This window comes from Phyllopteryx taeniolatus, chromosome 10, assembly GCF_024500385.1.
Source record: "Phyllopteryx taeniolatus isolate TA_2022b chromosome 10, UOR_Ptae_1.2, whole genome shotgun sequence".
Lineage (NCBI taxonomy): Eukaryota > Metazoa > Chordata > Actinopteri > Syngnathiformes > Syngnathidae > Phyllopteryx > Phyllopteryx taeniolatus.
In genome coordinates, this window is record NC_084511.1 from 10,015,630 (window position 1) to 10,029,451 (window position 13,822).

Here is a 13,822-nt window from a genome sequence, read left to right on the forward strand (position 1 = left end):
CTGTACATTTGCCCTTAAGGGCAAAACATATGCTTTGAATGCATGTCCCTTAACTGTCAAACCTTTTCAAAAATAAAGGATCACTTAACAAATAACAACAAAGACAAAGCCCTATGGACCAGTTACTCTCCTAATACTGTATTTCCAAACACGATACCACAACTAACGTGATAAAGACTTTGTTGAAATACACTATATTGCCAAAAGTATTTGCTCACCTGCCTTGACTCACATATGATTTTAAGTGATATCCCATTCTAAATCCATATGATTTAATATGATGTTGGTCTACCCTTTGTGGCTATAGAGCTTCAAATCTAGTGGGAAGGCTTTCAACAAAGTTTAAAGGTGAATTTATGGGAATTTTTGCTCATTCTTCCAGGAACATATTTCTGAGGTCACATACTGATGTTGGACGAGAAGGCCTCTCTCACTGTCCACTCAATGGATAAAGACTGGGATGTCACTTACTGTAAATTAATATCTGATTCAAGGCAGGTGAGCAAATACATTTGGCAATATAGTTGATATGGACACTTAAGATGGTGCAATAAAATCAAAAGTTATAAAACATTTATTATCTTATTTTTATTGATCCACATTATAAACATAGTAATTATATCGACCATAATACATGACATTTGTTTGAATTTATTGAAGGATAACTGATGGAAAAATGTTATATATTATCACATAAAAACACATTGTTGCTGTATTAATATGATAGCACCCTTGTTCACTGGAAACAAGAGCAGTTTGGAAAAGTACTACAATGCACTAACCCCCACACCTCCAGGCACTGACCACATCTTGATAACAAACTATTCCTTAAAAGGTCATGGATTGTGATACCACCTACTCAAGCCTAAATAAAAAGAGCTGCACAAGGACAGGCACCTCAGAGGTGTTGGGAGAGATAAGCGCGGTGCTTGTTCTTGTAGCTGCTCTCACTTTGCAAAGTTACTTAGCTCAAGTTGTGATTCTTACTTCTGTCTCCTTCCTTGGTGTGAACGTGTTGGTTAAAATAACCCTGACAATAACCCCTTGAGATGCATTTTCGAGGGGTCCCAAAAACACAGATACAACATGGATAACAAACAGAATTACAGAACAAATAATAAATACTACAAACAAAAGAAAATAATAACACGAAATTAGCTCACTCACCCACTCCCACTCACTTCCTCTAACCCAAGATATAACATGATTAGAAACAGTGACCCAAAATATTGATAAGTTCACAATCATAGGCAGAACAGTAAGATGATCCGTAATCAGTCATTGGCAGTGCGAAATATGTTAAAGGGGGGACATGGACATTCAAAACATGAAAATTATGTTTTAAGATGCAAGAATAAAGGTGGCACGGTGACGACTGGTTAGCATATCTGCCTCACTATTCTGAGGTGCCGCGTTCAAATCCGGCTTCGCCTTTGTGGAGTTTGCATGTTCTCCCTGTGCCTGCGTGTTTTTTTTTTCTCCGGGTACTCCGGTTACCTCCCACATTCCAAACACATGCGTGGTAGGTTAACTGAAGACTCTAAATTGCCCATAGGTGGGAATGTGAGTGTGCATGATTGTTTGTCCATATGTGCCCTGCAATTGGCTGGGGACCTGTTCAGGGTGTATCCTGTCTCTTGCCGCAGTCAGCTGGGATAGGCTCCAGCATCCTAGTGAGGATAAGTGGTGTAGAAAATGGATGGATAGATAAAGAGTAAAGAAATACTGAATCAATCAAGAGTGGTAATTGAATGAGCCGGAGATATTATTCCAATCAGATGGATCTTTGTAACCAATCGATCTGCGATCTGATTTGATCGGTGGCTAGTCTCATTTCGTCCCACAGCAATATTAAAATAGTTTATATTCGTGTACACTGTTTCTATTAGTAATTTATTGTATAAAGTGTCCATTCAATATGACAGGGTCACCAACAAGGACTACATGTTGTAACTCGAATCTCATGAAACATGCTCAACTCAATGGCGCATGGCAGTTTGATTCATTGAACTTACAGTATAAGAGTTTGAAAAGCTTTAGTTTAAATGTTATGGAGAATATTTTGTTAAAAATACTTTGGAAGTACAGTATGTACCAATTGTATGGAAGCTGTGTGGCCTTTTTTATTTTACACTACAATAATTTACTGTTGAAACTTTTAGTAGAGATGAAAGTACTTGAATAGGGGCCACCAATGCGTCTACTAGTTTTGGTTTAAAGTCCCGAAAAATAAGTTAAGTACCCAGGTAAGCTGTTCTGCACTACATAACTGGCATAATCAACAAAAGGTTTTTCAAAAAATTAATACAGTAATTACTCTCCGTAAATGTCACTGCCCGTTTACTTCTATTACATTCAGCAATTAATCAATGTCGTTCGTGATCAGCGTTTTGTAGGAGAGTAAACCTTTTAACAGTGGATGAAGTATTAGTAATGTTGTTCTTGTTAAGAAAAATGCTAACATGGAGATGGTGGAAATGATTTGCTTTGATTATCAACACCACGTTTGATATGTCTATATCTGCAAACTTCCAGGAAATGGACTCAGTGTGTATCCATATGTGTATGTAACAAGCTATAGCAGATCACCTTAACATCTCGACTGTTTGTTTGGTGCCCTCAAACTTGCAGATTAGCATATTTAAAGCCTTTTAAATGCATTTTGTCTCTATCCACGATGATATACTGTAAATTATAAATGAAGTCACACCTTTCAATACGACTGTGAATCAATTATTGCAGTTCTTGTTTAAAAGCATTCAAATCAGATTGTCTGAAAGCCGGCCGAGCTTCTCCGACGCAACATGAAGCATCCTTGACGTGCCTTTGATTATCCGACTCTCCTGTCGTCGACTCCTCCAATCACATCGACGGTGTCTGAACTGTTGAAAATGAGATAAGTCAACACTCGTCCTCTTTGGATAAGGGATTACTGTCATGGAACGGGACCTTACACTTGGTTCATTTTCATGCATGGGATGCTTTACTAGTGGCATTAATCTTACACATACAATCAAGAAGCCAAGTCAAGCCAACGCCCAAGTCATCACTATTCATGTGTTGGGCTTTTGATGACGATGTGCGTTTCTTCAAGCGTCATGTGAGAACCACATAATTTAGATTGGTTTCTTGGTTATTTGCTGTTTTTGTTGTTCCCTTGTTGAGAATTTTCCTGGAGGATCTTAATGGATTTTTGTAATTCTTCAGGATAACAATGTCGGCTGTCACTTCTTTTCCTCCTTCAACTTGATGTATTACAGCACTTAAACATTTCTGTTTTTATTGAGCCTGCTAGAATAGAAATTATTCAGATATTGCCGTTTCAAGCACATATTCAATTATTGAGTATTTTTCAATTGTCACCACTGCTCCCTTCTGCCCTTTTAATAGTAAAATGCTGTTGTGACTTGGATTTTATTGTCTTCCAAAAAGTTGCCTCGACAGTTTATTCTTCAGACCATGTTCTTGCTAGGTATAAATAATTAATTAGTTTGTACTCCTGGGGGGGAAAAATTATTATCCTCATCTCCAGTTTTCAGTCCAACTATTCTTTTTCGACCAACAGATCTCCCCCCTCCAGCGACCAGAGAGCGCCCTCCAGGTTGTAAGACGGTGTTTGTCGGCGGCCTACCCGAGAATGCCAACGAACAGCTCATCATGGAGGTGTTCGGACAGTGTGGCGATATTACGGCCATTCGCAAAAGCAAGAAGAACTTCTGCCATATTCGATTCGCCGAGGAGTTTACAGTGGACAAGGCCCTCTTCCTGTCTGGTAAGCAACATTTCTCGGCCTAGCCACAAGTGTTGACGACTATTTTTCTTTCTTCGATTGATGAAAATGCTGGATGTCCCGACCTTTTGGAAATCCCTATTGACGCCTTCAAATGTGAACATCATCATTTCCTGAAAACTGATCCGACTCTTTTAGTGGACAGATGAATAATGCATCAATAGCGCTTGCCTTCATAAAGGGTCATGAGTAAACTAGAGCCTATACCAGCTGACTTTTGGGCGAGAGGCGGTGTACACCCTGTACTGGTCGGCAGTCAATCTTATGGCACATACAGAGAAACAGTATGGACAGATCTTCAATATACCTAAGATTCATGTTTTTGGAATGTGGGAGGAAGCCAGAGTGCCCACAGAAAAGCAAGCAAGCATGGAAAGAACAGTAAGTAAACCCCACAAAGGGAGGCCAAAGCTGAGATTCAAACCCAGAACATCCTGACTGTGAGGCAGACATGCTAATCACTAGGCCGTGCTGACCAGATGAATAACCTGATGAAATTAAAAGCTTCAGACACAATTTCCAATCTATTTGAACCCTTTTAAAACGATGAGAACCGGTGACACCGTGGCGCATGTGTATTTCAAATTACCGTAACCTGTCGCTACTTCGTGGAATTTTAATCATTCAAACTGACCCTGAAAGCTGTGAAACTAATAAATATATCTATTATTATGGTGCTAAAAGGGTTAAATGTGTGGTTAAAAGCATTAATTCAGCGCCGGGTACAAATCAATGCATCAAACAAACTGTAACTGTGATTACCTGTGCTATTATCTGTTATCTATTTTTCTCGTATGTGTACTGTACAGACGCACTGTATTGGCACAGATACCGACACTTGTATTGATTGAAGATACTTGTATCAGTATTGGTGCATCCCTATCTGGGTTGGCACTGGGTCATGAAACCTCTTAACCAATGTGGCTAAACAGTATTAAAATCTCCTAGCCACCCTTGTGTGTGGTTAGTCACAACATCACGTGTTGATGTGGCTAAACCTTTAGCCACAACGAGCCAGTCCTCGTCACTGGAAACTAAGTCGATAAGCTTTAACGATGTTAAACTACCGAGTCATCAATCAGGAGTAGGGCTAAACGGTTTGGGGAAATGCTCTTAATTGCGAGGATTTTTTGTTTGCGTTGTTTCTTTTAGACAAATATTGAAAAATCAAAAATCTAATTTAAAAAAAAATTCAGGAGGAAAACACTAAACAAAAGAAATAAATCATTCTATAGTATGTCCAACTCAACATTGGATATAGCCAAGAAATAAGCAACTTTTTTCTGTCGGCCAGGCCTCAATGTTATGATGAATTGATATGAAGACCTAATCTTTATTTTAATGTTGAATTGGAAAAAGAAAAACCTTCCATCACAGTAAAACGCTGACATATTGATTTAACTTCATGCCTTGTAAAAATTTAATACTTTAGAATGATGCTCTTGTCAGGAGCAGTGGCACTGCTGTCAGTGTCAGCCGAGTATAGAGATCAGGCGGAGAGTGACACAAGTGACACTTTTCATCACCAAGACGTGTGTATAAAAGCGGTTGAAATTGTAAACTACTCTATATTAATTGTTAACTAATGTTCTTATCAATTAAAGTAAAAGTGTTGAGATGATTCACATTATTTGATCATCCCCAAGAAGCATCTAAAGGAATTCCAAATTCACACTTTTTAGTTTAAGATGAACATTTATAGTCTTAATCTTTGGTGGTAAATATTAGTTGGCTAACTTAAATTCTCTGATTTCAAAAGCAGGACAAAGTGGTCAAAATTACATCGGGGGGAGCGGATGAGAGGCTCTGACTATATTTGCCTTGGGCCCCCAAATGACTGCCTAGTTACGCCCTGGTTCGAGCCAGCGCAGCCGCCACTCACCATGACAACCAAAGGGGGATTAGCGTCTCGTGCATTGCTGAAGAAGGCAGCTAGCTAGCTGCAAGAACTAATGGGAATTATACCATGACCTTCGAGACTTGAAACATACATAGCGGTAGTAAATATGAATGCTTCAATTCGGCGCCAAGCGGCATCAGTTCTTGTCTTCCCCGATGCACCGCTGCCCGCAGCTGGGAAAGCCCGTGAGCTTGATTGCTGAGCCAGCCAGCTAGCCGGCGGATTGAATCATTTTACAAAGCGGGGGGAAACTAAACCACTAACAGCGTTCACACATGGCAGAATCAGCCCGCTCACTTCCATTTTTATCAGTAAGGACTTTTGAGTTTTGGCACAGGCAATTTTGATTCCCCAGCATGGCAAACGTGGGCAATATCCGCTTCGCCACATCGTGTTTCAAATAGCCATTGGCGAGGTGACGAACAGGCAGCGCGAACCCTGCCTTTGAATCCTCGCGGGGCCTGAGGTCCTCCAGCTCTGGCCTTTTAGTTATTCCCAAAGTCAAGACACACACGCACAGTGAGGCATCGTTGCAGCTTCACCGCCCCCGTCTGTGGAACAGCCTGCCAGAGCACCTCAGGGCTGCCCAGAACGTTCATGTTTTTAAAAGTAGGTTCAAGACCCACCTTTTTAATTTGGCCTGTTATTAATATTTAATTTACCTTTTAACTGACATTGAACTTGTATTTATTTTTGGGTTTTTTTGTATTGTATTTTATCCTCTCCTTGAGCTGTCACCTTATCGTGGTGGAGTGGTTTGTGTGTCTCAATGATCCTAGGAGCTAAGTTGTCTGGGGCTTTATGCCCCTGGCAGGGTCACCCATGGCAAACAAGTAGTAGGTGAGGAACCAGACAAAGCACAGCTCCAAAAACCCCTATGATGTTAAAAAATTCAGGAAGATGTTTTCCCTTGCCTGGACACGGCTCACCGGGGCCCCCCTCTGGAGCCAGGCCTGGAGGTGGTGCTCGAAGGCAACCGCCTGCACCCATGGAGCCCGGCCAGGCACAGCCTGAAAGGGTAACGTGGGTCCCCCTTCCCATGGGCTCACCACCTGTGGGAAAGGCCATAGGGGTCGGGTGCAATGTGAGCTGGGCGGTGGCCAGAGGCGGTGGCCGGAGGCGGGGACCTTGGCGATCCGATCCCTGGCTACAAAAGCTGGCTCTAGGGACGTGGAATGTCAACCTCTCTGGCAGGGAAGGAGCCCGAGCTGGTGTGTGAGGTTGAGAAGTTCCGACTAGATAAAGTCGGGCTCACTTCCACACACGGCTTGGGCTCTGGTACTAGTCCTTGAGAGGGATTGGACTCTCTTCCACTCTGGAGTTGCCCACGGTGAGAGGCGCCGAGCAGGTGTGGGGATACTTGTTGCCCCCCGGCTCAGTTGGGATTCACCCCGGTGGACGAGACGGTAGCCTCCCTCCGCCTTCGGGTGGGGGGACGAGTCTTGTTGCCTTGTGCCTTTGCACCAAACAGCAGTTCTGAGTACCCAGCCTTTTTGGAGTCCTTGGAGGGGGTGCTGGAGAGCGCTCCCGCCGGGGACTCCATCGTTCTGCTGGGGGAATTCAATGCTCATGTGTGCAAAGACAGTGAGACCTGGAAGGGCATGACTGGGGGGAATGCCCCCCCCCCTCCCCAATCAGAACCCAAATGAAGTTCTGTTATTGGACTTCTGTGCTCATCACAGATTGTCCATAACGAACACCCTGTTCAAGCATAAGGGTGTCCATACGTGCACTTGGCACCAGGACACCCAACGTCACAGTTCCATGATTGACTTTGTGGTCATGTCATTGGACTTGGTCGCATGTCGTGGACACTCGGGTGAAGAGAGGGGCGGAGCTGTCAACTGATCACCACCCGGTGGTGAGTGTGCTCCGATGGTGGGGGAAGATGCCGGTCCGACCTGGCAAGCCTAAACGTATCGTGAGGGTCTGCTGGGAACGTCTGACACACTGGAAAGAATATGTCTCCCGGCTGTCCCGGGAACACCCCGGGATCCCAACGGAAGAGCTGGAGGAAGTGGCTGGGGAGAGGGAAGTCTGGGCTTCCTTGCTAAAGCTACTGCCCCCGCAACCCGACCTCGGATAAGCGGAAGAAAATGGATGGATGGATGGATGGATTTGATCCTTATCTTTGTGATATGTTTTAGAATTTTATCTCTGTCATTTTATCTTTTATTTCCATTGCTTTGTAGAGATATATATGTTTATATACATTATTTTATTCTCTTTCAGTGTTTCCTCAGAGGGAGCCCTCTGCACTGGGAGCTGTGAAGGGCCGTGGCCATGGTCCTGCCTTATGGTGTCCTCAGTCGCTATCTGTGGCTGCTCTTATGCCACTGCACTGGGGCTCCGTGCCGGTGTCCCGTTGGCCGCGGTCTGTTGTCTGCCCTTGGTGCAGACGGCTCCCTGAGATGGTGTTTCCTCACCTGGAGTCTCTGTGCCCAGTCACCTCCGTTTGTGTTTCTGTAGATGCGTGGCAAGTACTTGGAGTTGCATTTCATTGTATGAAAAGTGATTTATAAATAAAGTTAATTTTGATTTGATCCCTAAAACTGATGGTTGATTTACTGGGTCTTGAGCCCAAGTAGGGTGCATTACTTAACATATAACTAGGGTTGGGCATCGTTTGAATTTGAGCGATTCCGGTTTCGATTCTGCTTCCTTAGTTTGATTCTGATTCCAAACGATTCTCGATTCCGATTCTTTTAGGGGGCTGGGTCAAAAAAGTTTGCATGGTTTAAATAAAGGGTCTCCAAATTATGAACATCCATTTTTTTAGCAGCCAACAGCATTGACGAAAATGAAAATTTTACTCAGGGTGCTTTATAACCAGTATCAATATCAAACCTGTGAACTAAAAGGCAATGTGTGTGGAACTAACCCAATTGACTTAATATTCATTCATTCATGTTTCAGCTAAAAGTTAAATATAGCATTGTTAAAATAGTTATTTGTGACTGTTTCATCATGTCAAATGGTTTATGTGCAGGTTTTAACTTGACTTCCTGTTTTAGGCTGATAGCCTTTTATTTTGAAGGGTACACACCGGAACTCAGCATTTTGGCATGAAAAGAAACTTCACACGGCCCCCGTGATTTTTGGTAAATGGATGGAATCAAATGTTATATAACGTTGATTCCTTTCCCTACTCATCGATGAGGCACAAGGTTAGTGCTTTTGATACTGTGAGACATTTATCTGAATTTTGTCCCAATTCATTGTGAAGTAAAGTTGCTACAGTGAAGTTGTAGCTCAATGTTAAGCTTTTTTTTTTTTTCCTGTCATCGGCTCTTACGTTGCTGCGGTGTAGGCTGAGGCTCAGAGCGTGTCAGATGCTACACATTGTGAAAGCCTCCTTTGCACAATATAATCTTATTCCAAGTGTTGCACTGAGGTTACTGGTCATTAATTTTAACAAAGTTAAGACACACTTTTGATCACCGCCGTTGTGCACAAGCTCGTCTTTGTCCGAACTCTTCTTCTTTGGTTTTCGCCGCTTCTTCATTGGTTTTCGCCACTTCTTCTCCTGGGTGGCCGGAATGTAGGCATCAAAACCGGGAACCGAATTTTTTTAATTTGAACGATTCCGGTCTCGATTCTCAATGCCCAACCCTACATATAACCAGCGCTGGTGATGGAAGTCCATCAGGAAGTCAGTTATAGGAAGTTGTGCAACAGTCACACAGACATCTACTCATGCACATGTGGAAGATATTTGTGTTTGGTCATAACTCTGTTCCACTAATTGCAAAATGTAATTTGGCGGCTTGGTGGTAAAGTGCTGCCTCAATCACGAGTGAAAATCAATGCTTTTAATATCTTCATGAGCACTCTTTTTTTCACACTCTGGACTATTAGTAAGTAGCCACTCGCCTCGTTGCAACCCCTTGGATCCACCCCCGGTTGTCATGGTAGCCAAAGCCGTACTCAGCATTGGCCCCGCATTGGAGACAGGGCCATCCCCTGAAAACAGGCTAGGTGTGCTGTAATTCTTAATCCTTGGAATGGATGGACGCATGGATACAAAAAATTAAATTGTTTTGAGCAGCGATTGTCGAGTTTCACTGCATTTTTCTGTAGTACTCCTTTTTTTGTTTGAAACTAGACTGTGGATTTTCGTCCCAGGTACACCAGCTTCCTCAAAGATTCTAAATTGTCCATACAGTAGGTATGAATGTCAGTGTAAATGGTCATTTGTCTATATGTGCCCTGCAATTGGGCTCTTGCACAAAGTCAGCTGTGATAGACTCCGGCTCACCTGTAAATAAGGACAAGACCTATAGAAAATGAATGGATGGATTAAAAAATGTGTTTGGACCAATAAAAGCCTCCCAATAGGCTGTCAGTTGACTCGTTGATGATGACCAACTTAACAGAATAGTTTAAGATTGTGGGTCAACGTCTAATACATTCAGCAACGATGACTTCACATATTACTTGCCATGAATGCAATCCTGAATTACCGGCTGGGACATAAGCAGCCTATTTGCCGCAATGCTGATTCACACCTGCCTCTGCACAGCAACGCTAGCTGGGGCTCATAGGTATTGTAGTATCCCACGCCATCTGTCTTCCCAATTTATTGACGTGTGATTCATCGAGCGTTGGCTCAAGGAAGTTGAAATGATTAAAAATGCGTCACCAAAGGGATCGTCACAATTCAGCGCTTGGTTTAGATTGTGAAAAGAACATTCTGACTGGTAGAATTAGTGTATTTTTGTGAATAGTGGAGAGAGGAGGAAAGGCTTTTATTTGTGAAAATAATTGGTATATATTTCCCAGTATTTCCAATACAGTAAACCCACCGCCCTTCACAGGGGATAGGCAAAGTAATGAGTAATTGATGCCTCCCTAAAACAAAATTAAGAATTGCCTAAATTAATAGTTTAAGCCATAAATAAACCAAACAAACAAACTGTGATCGCAAAGTTTTTTTTACATTGATCTTATAGTGTTACCCTGAAAAATAAATGGCTTTCAAATGATTTGATGTTGGTTTCTCCGTAACTTGCTAACAACCCAACGCTAAGCTCCTCTCTGACCTACAAACATCAAGAATGAAGCCCTTAAATATACATTCTTGATACTGATTACTACGTTCCTATAAACCAGGGCTTTGGCACCATGTTGTGATATCTTCGGGCAGTGCTTCTCAAATAGTGGGGCGCGTTGCGATGCCAGGGGGGGCGTGTGAGACCCTGAAGAACATGGTTTGCCGTGCTCGAATGAAGTGTAATTGCCCATCCACTGCAATAGATGGCAGTCTATTATCTCTTTCTTTTGTACTTTCTTCAATTTTTATAAGGATTAGATTAGATTATCCTTTATATACAATGTTATATAGAGGTGTACTCGCGGGGGCTGCGGGTGGGGGGGTCGCACATTTTTTTCTTGTTCCTGGGGGGGGTCGTAACAGAAAACAATTGAGAAGCACTGTCTTAGGGTGTTACGGAGAGAACAGAGCAGTAAATAGGTGAGTTTTTAAGCAAATAGTTAAGGATAGGTTTGCAAATACAGCTGTGCCTTGAGATACAAGTTTTGGTCATTCCATGACCACATTCGTACCTCAAAATCCTCATCATCTGTCCCCATTTATCTGCTCCGGTCTCCCCGGAAAAAAAAAAAGTTTGTGATGTGTTTTTTTAGTAGGCAAAATAGCACTCTATCATATTTTACTTCATGAAAATATATAGTAAGAACATCAAATAGAATATAAACAATTAAACACTGCATCGTGATTTATTCACTGCGGCTCCTTCTGGTGTGTGGGGCTTGGTCACCGGAGGGCAGGATAATACAGTCAATGCAGACACATGAAGAACAGTTTCTCAACTACTGTGACTTAGTAAGCTGTAGTACTATTAGCCTGTTTGTCTACATGTGTTGCTCCACTGTTTTTGTTCAACTATCTGTGGCTTAAAGCATTATAATGCCACCACACATGCTGTTTGTTAGCCCATCTATGGCATTTCCCATAATGTGTTTGCATTAAGCTCGCGGACACAGTTGTTTTACATGCACAATGTGTAATTCTCTTTGCTTTTTGTTCAGTTTGACAGTAAACTTCAAGAGGGAGTGGCATTTAACAGCTTGAAGCCTTTTTTTGTCTTTTTTTTTTTTTTTTAAGAATTCTTCACTAGCTCCAAAATTGTTGCTTGTTGTGCAGTGAAGTGAGCTGAGTTCACTGCCACAATACAGGACTAATGTCTCAAAGTTTTGGTCTTAACTCAAAGCAGAAGCTCTCCAAATTACATCTCGCATCCCGAAAAACTCATAAGTCGTCACTTGTATCTCCAGGCACCACTGAAGTTAAATTTGTAAATATCGAAGTAGGCGAAGATTCAACAGTATATAAAATCAGACGAGGCACAACTAGTAAATTGCGTAGCTCCTGGTAACATTAATCTGAATGCATACAACATTGTGGAGCAATCACGTCTACTGGAATACCAGTTGACGTTAAAAAATGCTGTCTCTACATAATGTAAGATCATCTTTAATACTGCACAGTATCCGGAGACGCCACGCTTCAGCGTCTATGAACTGAAGTACAATAATTACATTTACTATCGGTTGCTTACCGGATGGGGGGAGAATAAGGCGTCTATTTGAGGAAGGTGTTTATTTGTCTTAAGTGGATGACGCCCCAGTTCAAGACAGTAGCAACTCTGTCGCATGGTAGAGGCTGTGGTCATGTGACTTTGACTGAGTGGTTGTGTGTGATGTGGAGCTCCAGTTCATGTATTAGCCAGTAGTTTGGATAAGGCACACACACACACACACACACTGCTTATACACCGCAGCCTTAACACTCTGAGATCTCCCGACATGAAATATTGAAGAGGTGCTAGATTGTGCAGCAGACCAAACTTTAAGCCCTTGAACTTGGGCTTATTTCTTTTCCTGTTCCCGCAATCCCCTCCCCATTATAAACCTCTGCCACTGCCACTGTCTCTTGTGATGAGTGAGAATTGTGTGAATCACACACACTGCACACCATCACAGTGCACCCGGACAAAAATACGCTCTGAATCATTTCAGAAATGAGTCGTTCACAAAAGGAACTTTTGAATCCATGAGTCATTGTGAGTGAAAATTGAATGTAAATTAATAATTAATGTAGAGTTGACATCATCACTAACACCATGTTATTGCTAAAGACTGCATGACTTCTGTCAAAACTACAGACCTCATTATCCCCTTTATTCCTTTCTATATACAACCACATATATATCCTCTGTACGCCCTGTATACTCCCACTGTACACTCTGTGTATACCTTCTGTATACACCTTCAGTGCATCTTGCATACACCCTTTGTATACTCTATGTTCATAATACATAACTCTATGCACCCCCTGTGTAGTTTCTACAGCCTCTGTACCTCACCATACACCAGCTGTACCTTCGATACACCGTAAATACACCCACTATATCCCCTTGTACACTTCTGTACACTCTATGCATCAGCTGTTTACCCTCTGTATACACCCGCTGTACACTTTCGTTACACTGTACGTATACGCTTTGTGCACACGTTTGACCTCTGTATACACCCACTGTACACCTTCTATACACCCTTTGTATAACCTACACCCTCTGTACTTCTGTCCACACTCGGGCCACACCTCTTGTATACCTTATATACACGCTTCGATGACGGATTGACAATAAAAGATACCATACCATTAGGGTTGGGCATCGTTTGAATTTGAGCGATTCCGGCCCAGATTTCAGTTCCAAATGATTCTCGATTCCGATTCTTATAGGGGGCTGGGTCAAAAAAGTTTGCATGGTTTAAATAAAGGGTGTCCGAATTATGAACATCCATTTTCTTAGCAGCCCACAGCATCAACTAAAATAAAAATTTGACTCGGGGTTGGCGGCACGGTGAATGACTGGTTAGAGCGTCAGCCTCACAGTTCTGACGACCCGGGTTCAATCCCCGGCCCCGCGTGTGTGGAGTCTGCATGTTCTCCCCGTGCCTGCGTGGGTTTTCTCCGGGCACTCCAGTTTCCTCCCACATCCCAAAAACATGCATGGTAGGTTAATTGACAACTCTAAATTGCCCGTAGGTGTGAATGTGAGTGCGGGTGGTTGTTTGTTTGTATGTGCCCTGCGATTGGCTGGCAA

At 42.5% G+C, this 13,822-nt stretch overlaps 1 protein-coding gene across 13 annotated transcripts in view; it reads left to right on the top strand.

Moving 5' to 3' along the window:
• enox2 (ecto-NOX disulfide-thiol exchanger 2) overlaps window positions 1–13,822 on the top strand; it is a 290,823-nt gene that overhangs the window by 218,091 nt on the left and 58,910 nt on the right. For 12 of the 13 annotated variants that reach the window (XR_009790374.1, XR_009790375.1, XM_061786742.1 and 9 more), the window contains one exon: window positions 3,566–3,772. The exons of the other annotated variant lie outside the window; for it this stretch is intronic. Coding sequence is in view for 10 of the 12 variants with exons in the window: in XM_061786742.1 (XP_061642726.1) it covers window positions 3,566–3,772 (207 nt within the window). In the remaining 2 variants the exon portion in view is untranslated. The remainder of the gene's footprint in view (window positions 1–3,565; window positions 3,773–13,822) is intronic. 13 annotated transcript variants of the gene reach the window in all.